This window comes from Ambystoma mexicanum, chromosome 10 (genome assembly GCF_040938575.1).
Source record: "Ambystoma mexicanum isolate Mex_15411 chromosome 10, UKY_AmexF1_1, whole genome shotgun sequence".
Lineage (NCBI taxonomy): Eukaryota > Metazoa > Chordata > Amphibia > Caudata > Ambystomatidae > Ambystoma > Ambystoma mexicanum.
Window position 1 is genome coordinate 1,459,171,550 of NC_090932.1, and position 17,259 is coordinate 1,459,188,808.

The following is a 17,259-nucleotide window of genomic DNA, read 5'->3' on the forward strand; positions in this document are numbered from 1 at the left end:
TGGAGGAAACCTTGCACCAGGCTCCACCTTGATCCATGTTGATTGGACACAGTAGAATAGCAGCCATCTTTGCAAAACGCTGCCGTCGCAGAAACAGCCTCATGGGCTCTTAGAGAATAGGCAAAGCACATTGAGTGGGTGGCGACTTGTGTTTTCCCCAACTCTGTCTCTTAGGTGTTTAAACAATGATGAACACCTACACATATCAATAATAAAGCATGGGCGCCCACCTGCAACGAATACCACCCTGTGCAATCAGATATAGCACACAGTGGCGTTCAAAGGGGGGAAAAAGCTCCTTGGACGGAGAGGTCACATTACAAGGGGTGCAACACCCAAGTAAAAGGTGTCCTGCACTCACTGATCAATTTAAAATGTTGCTTCTGAAAGACAGGTTCTTCAAAATGTACATGAGATGTGTGATAGCCAATCACGCTTGAACCGGAACCAGTGTGGTCAATATCCTGTGAGAAAGCCTTACCTCGCTGGGTCCTTGTGGCGAGCAGCAGGACAGTCTAATAGAAGTATTTGCCGTGCTTAGCTGCTGGCGCAGGCTCTCCACCTCCCTCTGGGCCGCCTCGGCTCTCTGCAAAGGCAAACACACCAGATCGTCATTCAGCTGTACACTGCCTCAGGCCTGGCAGCCACGTCCTTAAATGTCAAATGGCTACGAATAAAATGTGCCACGGGCAACGCAGACCGGGACGACACAATGTGCTTCCCAAGGCTTTTGCCTGGGCATGGGGGGAGAGAGGAACTGCTCGTCCAATCAGGGCTGAAGGTTAGATTGCTTAGATGCCTGTAATAGAAGTATAGATTTATAGATTCATGGATTTATAGATCTATTTGTGTGCTACTGGGAAACGGGGCTACGTTTCGAGGGCCTTTGTGGCCTTAGAGAACTGAATCAAAGACAGTCCCTTCAATTGAATGGGAATTCATTGCCACAACCCATTGCAACTCCCTCCCCGCCCCCCCACCCCCCAAGAAGCATAGATTCACACACAGCTTTCCGGAAAGCTATAAAAACTCTGCTGTTTGTATATTGGGGCCCTGTCCGGCTGAATAGTTTTGGCCTGTGTCATATGCTGCTACTCACTCTGTGTAGCGGATCCCTCATTGCACTGTATGATATGGAACTTGTAAACATCCTTTGTAAACCTCTACAGTCTACATTGTAATGCTATGCGCCTCACTGTAACAATGGGCGGCTTCCTTGTAACTAAGACACTTTCTTGCAACAGCGATGCACCTGGGCTGCTAGTGTGCTTTACAAATATAAATAAATAAATAATTCAATGGCCATTGTGATCATTGGCCCAGGACATATATTGGATGTATACTGTCCACCCGCACCTTGTGGTCTTGCGCTATCTATCAAGTGAACTGTGAGTTCTTATGTATGCTGATCTTAGCTTCAACTGTGTCAGCTGTTGCAAAGGAGTCATTTGCAGCTGAAATCGCTCTGTTGCATCCCCCTATTTGCTCTAAGAGACATATTTGTATCTACATCTGTTATTCATCCCAGTATATAAGAACAAAGGCAAATGATCAGTGTGATGATTACCTGCTCAGTATATCATTATAAATAGTGAAAAACCTTCCACCCACCAGTTTTAGGCTGCAGCTCCGGCTCAGTAGAGTATCACGGTGTTGCAGGGTGGGCATTTCTCATAACCCATCTTGATATTGTGCACTATGCTTGGCCCTCTGGCTTTGTTCCCACCAATCCATGATGACACTGTGAAGACAACAGCTCAAAACAATTGCACCCTTGCACCGTCTCTGGCTGAAACTATGGTGCACTGCCCTCCCGGCCCACCTCCCTATCTCAGTACTATGCCAGTCATGCCCTAGTCTTGAGCTAAGGTCCTGAGGACTGGCCTGCAGGGAACTCTGCAGATTACCCCTAGGCCTCTGCACCATGGGCCTCTTTTGTGGGGTAACCAATTTTATTTCCACATTTTCTCGTAGGAAAAGGGTTGGGCTTGCTGACAATGTGCAATATGGGGCCAGTTTAAACAGTTTTTCCAGGGTCACTTTTGGTGCCCTGTCCAACACTGCCTGGGACCCAGAAGCCTTGAGGGGTCCCCTAAGCAATGCATGATCAGCCAGCCATCCTGATCCAGCCTTCTGCCTCCTTGCTATTCTGGAAATATAGCTCACTGCCACATCTGCGCCAATACTCTCGGACCCCCTACCTCCTGATAACAACATCCTTCACCAGAATGGTCGCACTGGCACAGGCGGCTGTGTGGCAGTGATTTGCCTGAAAAAACACCCTACTCGTTAAGAGTCATTCGAACATCTGCTCAGACTCCTGGTACTCTTAGCGTACCATAACTTTTGCCAGTCACAAAGTTAAAGATCTTCGTATGTAATTTGCACTATGCACAAGACCTGCGCTGCATATGGTTCTAAATTAGACTGGGCATGGTAATTACGGGGAATCGTACAAAAATGTCACCCTCATTTGTGCGCCGCCGCAGTTACTGCGACTTTGGGGACGCACAAAATGAGGGCGACATTTACTGCGCCCAAGCAGAGCGGGGGTTGCAGGCGTGCATGAAAAAAAAGAAAAAGAAAAGCACCCAGCAGCGTCAGCTCTAACCCACGTTAGTGGGGGAGCTGATGCCACAGGGATAGCAGGGTGCAGGCGGCACACACAGAAGTGTGCCGCCGTGAAAGGTAAGTTGGGGGTTGCGGGTGGGCGGTAGGAAGGGAAAAGCAGGCCGGGGAAGCGGGCACAGTGATCTATATGATCACTGTGCCGTGCCGTAACTGGCGTCGGCATTTCGGCCGTCGCAGTTATGGGCGGCGCAGTGATCACATAGATCCTAATTACAGAGAACCATGTGAAACATATGTATGCATTCCACATGTCATGAATTACATCTGTAAAGGAAGAGATTCAGAAAGAATCAGTGTCACTCCCGGTGCACATGCCGCCAATGTGGGGACAACTGGTGCAATTTTGCTCACTTTCTGTAACTAAACGCCAATTTTCAGACCAGCTTTGGCGCTCTGAGACCACTACGACAATTCTTTGACAAAGTATACAAGTTCTGTAACATAACATAACATAACCGTACTTAGCCTAAATCATTCCTTTGTAGGTAAGTTGTTGTGATAGGAGTGGGAAGTGCTTTGGCAAATGTTTGAAAATATCTATCCGTGAAAGTTACGATTGTGTGTGTGTTCCCGAACCTTTGCTCTGGCCTCTCCTTACCCAAATGCTGGCATCGCCTATCGGAGTGCCCACTGATGCTGACATACATGGCTTTGCGCATACTGATCACTTGTGAGGTAAACTTGCACCCATGCGATTCCTCTATTGTGAATTAGATGTAATTTGCGCATGTTTCAGTTCAATTTGTTCCATGCTGAAGTCAAACTGTGGCCTAGAAATTGCTTTTTGTTTGCGACTCATATAGACACTTTTTTGTCATCGGGTGCAAATTCTATAGCGATGTAATCAGTCACAGGAGCTTAGGAACCCCACAACTTTCACTCGAAAAGAGAAATCCAATGTAGCAGAAGGATAATATGAAAGAAAATAAACTGAAGTGTGCAATTAGCAAGGAATTGCTGTGCTAATACACCTCCTCGTCTGCAATTAAAATCCTAATTCCTGTATTCAGACTCGAGTCTTAAGGTCAGAAGCACGGCTTACAAAAGGGCCCTTTCAAGCACTGCTTCGGGTTACAGCTGTGATTTTGTATATTAATCTATACATGGTAGGAAGTCGTCCATGTTCTTTAGAAAACATCTACACTTCTGAATGCACAATAATAATTTAAAGCTTTGATTAAAATGTGTGGTTGCTTGAAGCCTTGGTTCCTCCCCTTCAGCCTTGCAACTCCAGTTAAAGAGCAGAGTAAGGGTTCGTAAGGTTTGATGTCCAGACCTTGGCAATGGGGCGACATTGTGCGTGTTGAGGTCATTCTGACACTGACCGTTTATAGTTGGCATTCTAGGCTTTGACTAAACATTGTCTTATCTAGGGTGGACTACTGCAACAGCTTCTTTCTAAATCTGCCTGTCTCCACCCTTCGACCTTTACAACTTATCCAGAACAGGACTGCAAGTCTTGTCTTTGGCCTCAAACCCAGGGATCATATCTCTCCAGCCCTGAAATCTCTTCAATGGCTCCCTGTGGCTGCAAGGATCATGTTGAAGACCCTTTGCATTGTCCACAAGGCTTTCTGGGCCAGGTACCACTCTACATCCAACTTTCTCTTCCTAAACATCTTCCTTCTCAAGCTCTCCGCTCATCCACCTCCAACTCTCTGAGGATCAGATGCTTCTCCAAGCAGAGAGTTGGGAGCAGATCTCTTTCCTTGGCTGGTGCACCCCTCTGGAACAGCCTCCCTGCGTCTATCAAACTTGAGCACAAACACATCTGGTTCTGGAAGCAACTCAAGATCTTCCTTTTCGCTTCCGCTTTCTCTCTTCCTCTCCCGTGCTAATGTCCCTGACTGCTCCACGCACTGGTCACTTGGCCTCCCACTGAACTCGGACCCAGGCTCCTGCATGTCCAGTTGCCCTTGCACTGCCTCCGGGCTCCCCCAGTTCTCAAGGGCCTGTATCTGTAACCCTACAGTCCCTTCTCTTTCTGCACCTATGAGCCACCCTCCGGCTGCACTTATTGAATACCTGCACTTGCACGATCTGAATGACAAAAAGCCTAGTAAGATCGTTGTTTTGTCCTCCTTCTGTTTCCCCCGCCTTGTCTTGTCGCGCCTAGAAACACTTGTGCACAGGGGCGTTATAAATGACATATCATATCATATATCAGAACCAGCTGCTGACAGAGTTGTAGTGTACTGCTCCCACAGGTAGACTGCAAAATTAACATTCTAAGGCACGTGTGTATAAGAACAACAGCGTGGCACATTGGTCAGTGGGAGTGTTTTACAAACTGTGGAATCCAAAGGATGAAACACACCAAATAAAATGTGTTTTAAAGGACAGCCATCTGAGTGTGGCTATAACAATGTTGGCCCCTCTCTGTCAGCTTAGCAAGCATAGAGACGGAGAACCAAGATGTTACAGTACTGCTATCCCTGGATCATTACCCTTACAAAATTGTTTTTAGACAACCCAGTCCCTGAGCCTCAAATTGCTTAAAATACTATTTTACCCATGGGAAGCCCTTACATGTTATGTTGCTTGGCTGTTACATAATTACGACTGCGGCCAGGATAAATGGGTCAAAAAGTGAATATTTAGAGTGTGTATTAAATGGATAATGTTCAATGTGTATGAGTGTCAGATACTCTGATTGTCGTGCTGCGATGTTACAGCTATGTCTTATGTGTATCAGCAAAATGTGCCACGCGAGTGACAGGCGTGCGTGACCCGTGCTTCCACCTGCTGACAGTGTGATGGAAGTGCTCAGGAGGCGTGATTCTTGAGGCGTGAACTATGTGGCCAGTAGGCAGTGTCATGTGTGATGGCCAGCGATGTGAGCTGGTTGCACACGTGAGTAGCAGAGGAATACCTGGCATGGATTTAAGGACACACCACAAAACTGTGCAGATTGATAGCATTTTCCTGTTTTTTCTCTCTCTTTTTCTCTCTCTTTTTCTCTCTCTTTTTCTCTCTCTCTCTCTCTCTCTCTCTCTCTCTCTCTCTCTCTCTCTCTCCCCCACCCCTCCTCTCTCTCTATGTCTCTCTGTTTCTCTCTTCATCAGGAAATGATAATGCAGTTGGGAACTTGGCCGCATCTGCTGAGGATTGGTGTCAATTGGAGGGTTAGTGTGGAAAACTAGGATGAAACTAGAAATAGATGTGATATGTGTGCGTTAGTGTCCTTGACCATGTACCTTTCAGGCATCAGTTCTATTCCAAGATGGAGGGCATGGAGTGTTAAGGGAACCATGTTTATCGTACGGTTCTTGACTATTTTGGACAGACAGGCTGCCTTTCAACTGAATGTGTTCCTCTGGAGCCCTGTTTTATATTTTCCAATTGCTGCTGGGCATTTAGCTTATTAGTTAGGCCTTTGACCTTCAGTTACACCCAGTATTGGCCAGAGCTCTGCACCCTCAGATCCCTTCACTGGAAGGTGTGCAGTTACTGTCTGGAGCCCCAATCTCTTGTGCTGCGTTCAGATAGTAGTCCCCTGTTTGGGTGGTGGTCAACATTTTACTAGGTTCCAAGGTTCTTGTTGCTCATTTTCCCCCTCATTGAGTTCCGACTCTCCACCCCCCAGCGAGCAGATCAACCATGGTTTGTTCTCGAGAGCCGTTCTTTCCGTGTGGCCTTCCTGGGGACTTTGGAATTATCTCCAATGTGACTGCATATGGACACTACTCCACCTCCGCTGCCTTATGTGACTTTGTAAAATGCTCTCGGAGATGCCTCCCGTGCACCACTAACCACGGTGTCTTCTGAGAGAGGAGCTCTAAGACACTGCTCCTGTGCTGCTCCTTCACTCGTCTCCTGGGAGAGTTCTCTGGGGCACTTCCTGAGAGCTGCTAGATCCCACAGAGGGAGAGTTTTCCCTGCTGAATCTCCTGACATTGCTGACCTCCCTTTACTGTACATTGCCTTTTGGCCTCCAGGTGAAAGCAGTTATTTAGAAGTATTCCTCTTCCACAAGGAGACACTCCTCCTCTGCATCCTCCAATCTGCTACGCTAGGAAACACACAGACATCAGGCCGGATTTTGATTTGGAATGCATTAAGGACGCGTCTCTGAGCAAGGCATACATCCGTCAGATTCGAGTTGGAATTATAAACAGAAGATTTCTGTCACTACCAATTAGCGATTAGTTACTAATATAGTGCCAAAAGCCTCGAGTTTTAGTACATAGGAGCACAGAGGGACGATATTGGGGTAAGAGTGCACTGTGCATTGACTCTTCCTTAATCGTAGAGCAAGAGCTGAGGGAGAAGAGTGTCAGGTGCCGTAGATATTGATCCTTGGGGGGTGGTAGGCAGGCAGTTGTGGTGCACAAGGTGGGGGCATGTTTCACCCATAGACATTGGCATTGGTAGACATGATAAATGCATAGGTATAGGCTGGTCCCGCTCTGCCTTAGTCCTAGTCAGTTATCAAGATACGTTTCTGTATGACTATGTCTGAATAAAGTCTTTGACAAATCTTCATCTGGTGAGGTTTCAATTTATCATGAAGTCGGCCGACATCGTTTCCAAGGCCTTAAACTGGAAAAGTGAGTCTGTCAGTCCAATAAGGTGGCGCTCTGTCTGTGTGAAAGTAACTTCTGGACCAGTAGGGAAGGGTTCATCCCCATGGGATTTGAACCCTTGATTAGGAGCCCTAAAACCTATTGGAGGTTCTACTGACAGGGTAGAGTTCGAATTTCTTCTGGGATGAACCCTTCACTACTGGTCCAGAGGTTACTTCCACACAGGCAGAGCGCCACCTTTTTGGACTGACAAACTCACTTTTCCAGTTTAAGGCCTTGAATACGACTTAGGTCGAAACACGTGTCGGCTGACTTCTTGATACATTAAAACGTTCCCAGATGAAGATTTGTCAAATACTTTATTCAGACATAGTCATACAGAAATCTATCTTGATAAATGACTAGGACTAAGGCAGAGCGCGATCAGCCTATACCTATTTTTCACTTGATTGACTTTTTGGGGACTTTATGGGTGAACCCCGAGGAGTTGGCTGCGCAGCTTGCTGTTACACTGTGCTTAGGTGGTCATAGCGCATTTGTGAGTAGTTAGACCCATACTTTCTGTTATAATGATAAATACATACAATGATTTTTTCCGACATCCGACACAGTTGCCATGGATTCACGAGTAGCTACCTGGATTCTTTGGGGGACATTCTTAGATAATTTAGAGTTAGCCGCTATTCGCAGAGAGGGACTCACCTTGGGTAAAAGAATTGAGTTCAGGATCCACCTGTTTTCTCTCCATAAGCGGATTTAGTGGCAAGTGAGGAAAATGCAGGGGTGAGTTCCAGTTCAGAAGTTTAGTCATGCCCCGGTCATACTCATTTGGAGGTACTGTTAGCTGCGCGAGAGCGCTTCACTGGGGACCCTAAGAAATGTGGATTGTTTTGGACACAATGCCACCCTATAGATGCTGCTAATGTGGCATTTATTTTGTTACATCTGGAGGCGCTGCCGCTTGGTCTGTACTGTCAGCGTCACAGGATGGCTCAGCGCTTAAGAATGTGGACCTTTTTAAAGGTCCGTTTAAGAGGATTTTTAAGAGATGACAGGTCTCTCAGTCGGTGGACGGTGAATTATTAGGCCTAAGACAGGGGAGTTAATCAGGATCTCGAAAGGCATCTAGGCTGTTACTTACAAGAAGGGATGTGTTGGGTAGATGTATTATGGTTATCAGAGTTTAGTCATAGCAATACTGCCAAGGACTTGACCACTGTATGTCATTTGTTTGCAATTTATGGAACAATACACGTTTTTTGCAGGAAGAAATTGAGAGGGACGTTTCCCAAACCGGATATTGAGGGAAGGTTGCTAGCAATGACTGAAAATGTGCAAAGGGCAATGAAACTTTGAACCAAAGTAAGACTAATTACACAAAGTCTGCAAATCGACTATAAAAGCAGGGGCAAGAGTATTGCGTTGGAAGCCTGGTTTGGCAGTCAACTAAACATATATGCCGAAAGGGGCGGATAAGTTTAGTCCACTTTTCATTGGTCCATTTGAAGTTGAGAGGGCTGTCACACCTGTTACAGTTGGATAGAAATGACCCTTCAACTTGAAAATACAGTTGTTTTTCATGTGAGTAGATTAGAACCTTTTAATGAAGAAACCAGATTGGGAAAGACACAAGATCCCATTCAGTTAGGAAACCATGACTATGAGCATGAGTTGCAAGCCGTATTACACTCAAGAATTGTTGAAGGAACATTGCAGTATCTGATTGATTGGAAGGGTGTTGGTCCTGAAGAACAGTTGGCAGAGGTGGATATGGTCTTTGCCCCAAAATTGGTTGCTCAATTCCATTGCCAGCATCCGTATCAACCTGACTCTGGGGCAGGAGAGTGGAGAGAGGGTGCTGTCAGGTCCCATTGATCTCGGTCTTGTGGGGTGGCAGATAGACAGTTGTGGTGCAAAAGGTGGGTGTGTGTTTCACCGTTGGAAGGCAATGCGAATGACTGGGTAAATGGTTGTGTTTGTGTAACAAGGAATGTGTTTGATGAATGAATGATTATGAAGAACATTTTCTTAAAATGGGTTTCCATTACAGGGGACTGGACCTTCCCTTGATGGAGGGAAGGTCTATGGGGTCATGTAAGGGCTGTGATGTCAGCGTACTTGGTAGTTAAAATCCTCAGGAAGGTTCTATAAGGTTCTATAACTGAATTTCATCTAACATCAGCCAGAGGAAAGACCTGTTTCCTGAAGCACTGTGTAGGCACTATCTGAAATCCCTTCCTGAGGCTAGCTCTGAGGTTCATTTCCAATATTTGACTAGCCATTTAGTAGGTACTGGTACAGACCTTCTGTTGATGTTTAAGTCCATGAACCTGGAAGGGACTGTGAGTAAAGCCATTTCATTTATTTTGAGTCCTGAGAGGTTGTACCTGCAGAAGTAAAATGGAGTGTTTGGTGAAGGATTGATCCAGCTGCCGGGTGTTTTGAACTTTGCGTGGTGTGTAGAGTGGAACCAAGAGAAATTCTCTTCGAGTGGCCTGGAAGCGCAAGCGTCAGCCGTTGCGTCATTCTGGTGGAAAGCACGAGGCAACGAACGTGCAACTGCGAGCATGTGACCTCCTTTAGGATTTTTCCTTACATAGCGTTGGTCCTTATGGCACGGGCATTACCCTAAGGGATTACACTGTACAGCCGATGTGACCAGGAAGCCACAACATGCGCACACACTCATTTGAATACAACAAGAGAAGACTCTTACATGTGTACAAGGCTATGAAGGCACATTATGTAGATTCGGGGTTTTAGGAACTTCGACAAGACTGAATAATTGGGTTCCCAATAAACGTAAAAGAGTAAATGCTCGGAAGAGGCGAAAGGCAGTTAAAAGAAATGTGTTTAGCCTTTATGTGAGTTGTGAATAGTTCAGAAGAAATCTGCTAGCAAGAAAATGTAAATAGTTCAGAAGGTAACAGACTATTAGACTGATGAGGAAGGCGAATTAGTAGCTATATATTCCCGCATTAAGACTGCATGGTAGAAAAGATTACAGAACATGCCCAGAATTGAAGACTCATCAGAATGGTTCTAGTTCAAACCCTGACAAAACTGAAGCATAAGTGACTGACTCAGAATTCCTTCTTCTGAAGACTTGGGATTTGGGTAGCATTGACTGAACAGGAAGAGCTTTCTCTCTCAGTGTTATGCTGAGGGCTTACAGGTGCTTGGTGTAACATTGGTAGCTGGGTTAATGTTTAATGGGAGATCAGAGTTCGAAAATAATGTAATCACCTCTGGAGGGATCCAGTGTCAGAAGGGAGCAACTGGTGTTTGTTATTATGTTCAATTCCCCTTCCCTGGGGGGTGTTGAGGAAGCTGCGAATCTAAAGGCTTCTGGTGCAGGGTGGTAGGGCACTGCTGGGCCATAGCAGCTCCTGCTGTGGCAATCAGCAAATGTTCTTTCTTTCTTTCTTTCTTTCTTTCTTTCTTTCTTTCTTTCTTTCTTTCTTTCTTTCTTTCTTTCTTTCTTTCTTTCTTTCTTTCTTTTTCTTTCCTTCTTTCTTTCTTTCTTTCTTTCTCTCTCCCTCCCTCTCTTCCTCTCTCACACACATATACACACACACTTTCGTCTGCCCTCCCTTGATCTCTGTCAGCACTTGCATACATTTTGCAACAAAAAGGATCATTGGTTGCCTAGTGAGTGCGAGTTTTGTCTGGGAACTCCCCTGTACTTTATGAATGGGGCACACAAAATGTGAGGAATGGAGATGCCTGATCAAATCCTTACTAACTATTCGGAAACCGGACTACTTAGTGGGTCTGCTGCTAAGAAAACAACAGTTATATTTACAGTGACTGACTGCATTATCTCTCTGCCAGACTATGCTTGGTGTTGGGAATTTTCACAAACTGGCTTGCAATGAAGTTAAATGTAAAACCGTGTGCAGCCTCCACAGAATTGTGGGTCAGAGAACCTACTTATCTCATGACCCTTGAAATGCTTTTACAGTCCTGTATGAAACCTTGGGGCTCCAGCTTCAGAGAACCTCATTGCCAGTTCATTATTCCGGTGGGCAAGTTCTAAGGAGGGTGCACAGGCTCCTGCTCTGCAGTCTCCTGGACCCATCTCTGAGAGTCCACAGAATAACCATGCTCCAGGAAGCAAGTGAAGATGGTCATTGTAGACAGGCATTTCAGCTTATAGACTGGGGCTGTGACAACCCTCATTCTTCCTTGATATCAGTAGCGGAGGAAGCTTTAGGTGCCAGGGGGGTGCAGATAATAGGGTGCCAGCGGGAGGCTGGGGGGCGCACTGGGCACCGCCTACCCTGGCTCGGGCACTGTTCGGTATAGGTCAGGAACTCTAACTAACATGCACCAGGAAGCCCTTGATCTTACATGTGAACGCCTGAGAGGCAGCTGAGCAATGCCGTTGACTACTGACGAATGACAAGATAATCCACCGAGACTAAGCACCCAGTGCAGACTTACACGCCGACTGAGGAATACCTTCATGCATAAGAGCCCAGTACATTGACCAAGATAGAACTCTGAACTGTCCAAAAGGTGACATGGTAGCACTGCGGACACAATATATAAACACATTGTAAGTCACTAGTCCGCAGCAGGGAATGTGGGTAACCGAGAGCTATATAAAGGGTGTTCAGTCACCTCGAGTGGAAGAAAAGGACTGAGGTCCACACTATGGGTGGGTACATTGGGAGGAAGGGCTGGTACCCTTTTTAATTGTTCTTTGCAACACATGTTTTGGTAACTTTGCTGCAGCTGTGGCATCCCATCAGCCTTTGATGGACAGGACCTGGGAACAACTGTACACGACCATGCGGGTGGGAAGACAGAATGCTCTGCAGTGATCACCGCAAGGGAAGACAGCCAACATGCCTCCTAAGTGAAAATATCTTTTCAAATGAACGACATTAAAAGAAATCGATTTAGAAAGATCGTTTCGCGACCCATGTGACCACTCTGTGTCCCTCTCCACACAACCTTCAAGAGGGCCCATTTTCTAAGGCTCCCACAAACGATATGCATACTATTTAAAAAGATCTTTCAGGAGTTACTCACTACACACTTGTTCAAGGCGAAACGTTCTGAATGCTGTTTCAGGGAAGGACGGTGCTGCAAGGTACTGGACCCGCTCCCGCTGCTGCAATCCATGCCTTACATTATTTCTGATAGGTGAATATCACTGCTCCAGCCCTAGAGAATCTGCCCAATTTGGCAATCTCCCATTCCCCCAACAAGTAAACACATGTTTGACTCCTGACAATAATGCGTACAACAAATGTCGCCATGTCCCCCGGGTCGTGAGACCATAATGAGCACGGGTCCTGAATCCAGCTCGGGGGCATCCACATATTGCAGGACAGAGGCTACTGTCCACTGCAACCACCCGCATATGATAGGCAACACAAAAGGGACCTCCTGAATCAAGCGTTTCTTGGAATCAGGAAATTGGTACAGCACCCGCCCGTAATCAGGTAAGCCCTCACCTGATCTCCCACTGAACACGTGTGCAGTGGTGGAAGTGCCCGAAAAGAAGCAGTGGAACTATGCTCCCTGCGGACCTACCCCTGCTTCCCACAAACCCCATCGCCCCACCCCCTCCCAGGTGCAATCCAAACCCCCAAACAAACACACCTGCTGTTTAAGGGAATGCTTAGTGCAGTGCACTGGAGTGCAAGTTTCAACTTCCTCCTACAAATTCATTTTAAAACCAAACCAATTCCGGAATGGTTTCTTTTTAAAATAAAAGTATAGGAAGAGTAAAAAAAAAGTTTAAGGTAGAGGAGCACTGCTTCCAACCGCTGCCGCCCACTTCGACCACTGTATTTGTGTTTTGCGTGCATCTAAGAACACTTAGAACAGTTCAATTCTCCAAGCAACCCATGTTCCTGAGTTCTGCTAGTGCTCCAACTCCCCAAGCAAATTCAGCAAAACAACAACTTCTCACCTGATTGGCCTTTTCAAGGTTTGTCATGATCATCCCCAATTCGTCTGCCCTAAGACAACAAATGGAAAGAGAAAATAAGTTATTACAGTGTTTCTCCCCTCTGTAGATTGACTTTATTCTAAAGATGCTGTGCTCTTTAAGGTCTGCCAAGATGTGCTTCCTTGGGGGTCTTAGCTCATCATGCTATAAAGCCCAAGCGCCGGGGGCTGCCTAGATACCCTCTCGTGCCTACACTTAGGATTCTCTAAAAAGTATGGGAATTTCTCATCACTACGTTTGGGTTTGACCAAACCTTTACGCCTTTACCTTTTCCAGCTTCAGAGAGCATGATCGCTATGGATGAGTGTGCAGCCAACTTGCTGCAATGCGATTATAAAAAGATGCAAATTCACGCAATGCATGGCGGACACGTGACATTATTCCTTGCCAGTATCATGCAACGCTTTTGGATTGCGGCTCCGATTGCGATCAAAGACAAAATTATTTACAGCCAAACTATGTACAAATGGTATATCAAATGATCACAGAACATCTGTTTAGGTATTACATGATTAAGTGTCCTCTCGCCGTAGCATAATGTGAATGAAAAATATGTTGCAGTGTGTTAGCAAAACTGGCAACGCATTCGAACAGCTGTAATGCTTGGCAGGCTTTGCTGCTGGCGTGTGCCAAGGGCAGGCGAGGGATGTTCCGACGTGTAACAAAGCGTGGCATCTCACCAACAAAAAAAAAGAAAAGTGGATGTACATTTAATTAAGCAAAAGTCGTGGCTTTCTCATGTTTTGTTCCCTGCAGTACATGGGAGGAGCTAAACCTACGAGTGCATCCCTGCACTACTGTAGGCAAGAGGGCTGCACCGCGCCTCTTTGCTCTACAGTCTGGGCCCTCCGGAAATGCTCAGGTCACCCTTATACGGAGCTGTGCGTGCATCCCGGTACTACTGTAGGCAAGAGGGATGCACCGCGCCTCTTTGCTCTACAGTCTGAGCCCTCCGGATATGCTCAGGTCACCCTTATAAGGAGCTGTGAGTGCATCCCGGCACTACTGTAGGCAAGAGGGCTGCACCGCGCCTCTTTGCTCTACAGTCTGGGCCCTCCGGAAATGCTCAGGTCACCCTTATACGCAGCTGTGAGTGCATCCCGGCACTACTGTAGGCAGGAGGGCTGCACCGCGCCTCTTTGCTCTACAGTCTGGGCCCTCCGGAAATGCTCAGGTCACCCTTATACGGAGCTGTGAGTGCATCCTGGCACTACTGTAGGCAAGAGAGCTACACTGCGCATCTTTGCTCTACAGATTGGGCCCTCCGGAAATGCTCAGGTGACCATTATACGGAGCTATGAGTGCATCCCGGCACTACTGTAGGCAAGAGGGCTGCACCGCGCATCTTTGCTTTACAGTCTGGGCCCTCCGGAAATGCTCAGGTCACCCTTTACGGGGCTGTGAGTGCATCCCGGCTCTACTGTAGGCAAGAGGGCTGCACCGCGCCTCTTTGCTCTACAGTCTGGACCCTTCCGAAATGCTCAGGTCACCCTTATACGGACCTGTGAATGCATCCTGGCACTACTGTAGACAAGAGTGCTGCAGCGCACATCTTTGCTCTACAGTCTGGGCCTCCGGAAATGCTCAGGTCACCCTTATACGCAGCTGTGAGTGCATCCCGGCACTACTGTAGGCAAGAGGGCTGCACTGCGCATCTTAGCTCTACAGTCTAGGCCCTCCGGAAATGCTCAGGTCACCCTTATACGGAGCTGTAAGTGCATCCCGGCACTACTGTAGGCAAGAGGGCTGCACCGCGCCTCTTTGCTCTACAGTCTGGGCCCTCCGGAAATGCTCAGGTGACCCTAATACGCAGCTGTGAGTGCATCCCGGCACTACTGTAGGCAAGAGGGCTGCACCGCGCCTCTTTGCTCTACAGTCTGGGCCCTCCGGAAATGCTCAGGTCACCCTTATAAGCAACTGTGAGTGCATCCCTGCACTACTGTAGGCAAGAGGGCTGCACCGCGCCTCTTTGCTCTACAGTCTGGGCCCTCCGGAAATGCTCAGGTGACCCTTATACAGAGCTGTGAGTGCATCCCGGCACTACTGTAGGCAAGAGGGCTGCACCGCGCCTCTTTGCTCTACAGTCTGGGCCCTCCGGAAATGCTCAGGTCACCCTTATACGGATGCTGTGAGTGCATCCCGGCACTACTGTAGGCAAGAGGGCTGCACCGCGCATCTTTGCTCTACAGTCTGGGCCCTCCGGAAATGCTCAGGTCACCCTTATACGCAGCTGTGAGTGTGTCCCGGCACTACTGTAGGCAAGAGGGCTGCACCACGCCTCTTTGCTCTACAGTCTGGGCCCTCCGGAAATGCTCAGGTCACCCTTATACGGAGCTGTGAGTGCATCCCGGCACTACTGTAGGCAAGAGGGCTGAACCGCGCATCTTTGCTCTACAGTCTGGGCCCTCCGGAAATGCTCAGGTGATCCGTCTACAGAGCTATGAGTGCATCCAGGCACTACTGTAGGTAAGAGGGCTGCACCGGGCATCTTTGCTCTACAGTCTGGGCCCTCCGGAAATGCTCAGGTGACCCTTATACGGAGCTGTGAGTGCATTCAGGCACTACTGTAGGCAGGAGGGCTGCACCACGCATCTTTGCTCTACAGTCTGGGCACTCCGGAAATGCTCAGGTCACCCTTATACGCAGCTGTGAGTGCATCCCGGCACTACTGTAGGCAAGAGGGCTGCACCGCGCATTTTTGCTCTACAGTCTGGGCCCTCCGGAAATGCTCAGGTCACCTTTATACGGAGCGGTGAGTGCATTCCGGCAGTACTGTAGGCAAGAGGGCTGCGCCGCGCCTCTTTGCTCTACAAAATGGGCCATCCGGAAATGCTCAGCTGACCTTTATACGGAGCTGCACCGCGCATCTTTGCTCTACAGTCTGGGCCCTCCAGAAATGCTCCGGTCACCCTTATACGCAGCTGTGAGTGCATCCCGGCACTACAGTAGGCAAGAGGGCTGCACCGCGCCTCTTTGCTCTACAGTAATGGGCCCTTCGGAAATGCTCAGGTCACCCTTACACGGAGCTGTGAGTGCATCCCGGCACTACTGTAGGCAAGAGGGCTGCAACGCACACATTTCCTCTACAGTTTGGGCCCTCCGGAAATGCTCAGGTCACTCTTATACGCAGCTGTGAGTGCATCCCGGCACTACTGTAGGCAAGAGTGCTGCACATGCATCTTTGCTCTACAGTCTGGGCCCTCCGGAAATGCTCAGGTCACCCTTATACGGAGCTGTGAGTGCATCCCGGCATTACTGTAGGCAAGAGTGCTGCACATGCATCTTTGCTCTACAGTCTGGGCCCTCCAGAAATGCTCAGGTCACCCTTATACGGAGCTGTGAGTGCATCCCAGCACTACTGTAGGCAAGAGGGCTGCACCGCGCCTCTTTGCTCTACAGTCGGGGCCCTCTGGAAATGCTCAGGTCACCCTTATACGCAGCTGTGAGTGCATCCCGGCACTACTGTAGGCAAGAGGGCTGCACCGCGCCTCTTTTCTCTACAGTCTGGGCCCTCCAGAAATGCTCAGGCCACCCTTATACGGAGCTGTGAGTGCATCCCGGCACTACTGTAGGCAAGAGGGCTGCACCGCGCCTCTTTGCTCTACGGTCTGGGCCCTCCGGAAATGCTCAGGTGACCCTCATACAGAGCTGTGAGTGCATCCCGGCACTACTGTAGGCAAGAGGGCTGCACCGCACATCTTTGCTCTACAGTCTGGGCCCTGCGGAAATGCTCAGGTGACCCGTATACGGAGCTATGAGTGCATCCAGGCACTACTGTAGGTAAGAGGACTGCACCGCGTATCTTTGCTCCACAGTCTGGGCCCTCCGGAAATGCTCAGGTGACCCTTATACGGAGCTGTGAGTGCATCCCGGCACTACTGTATGCAGGAGGGCTGCGCCGCGCCTCTTTGCTCTACGGTCTGGGCCCTCCGGAAATGCTCAGGTGACCCTCATACAGAGCTGTGAGTGCATCCCGGCACTAATGTAGGCAAGAGGGCTGCACCGCACCTCTTTGCTCTACAGTCTGGGCCCTCTGGAAATGCTCAGGTCACCCTTATATGGGGCTGTGAGTGCATCCCGGCACAACTGTAGGCAAGAGGGCTGCACCGCGCCTCTTTGCTCTACGGTCTGGGC

The 17,259-nt window shown here is 48.3% G+C and overlaps 1 protein-coding gene across 2 annotated transcripts in view; it reads right to left on the reverse strand.

The window, feature by feature from the left end:
- The window catches only part of CUX2 (cut like homeobox 2), a 1,287,506-nt gene that overhangs the window by 132,439 nt on the left and 1,137,808 nt on the right, over positions 1 to 17,259 (reverse strand). For both annotated transcript variants that reach the window (XM_069619531.1, XM_069619530.1), the window contains 2 exons: positions 13,087 to 13,135; positions 482 to 586 (listed from right to left, as the gene is read on the reverse strand). In XM_069619531.1, the coding sequence (XP_069475632.1) occupies positions 482 to 586; positions 13,087 to 13,135 (154 nt within the window). The remainder of the gene's footprint in view (positions 1 to 481; positions 587 to 13,086; positions 13,136 to 17,259) is intronic.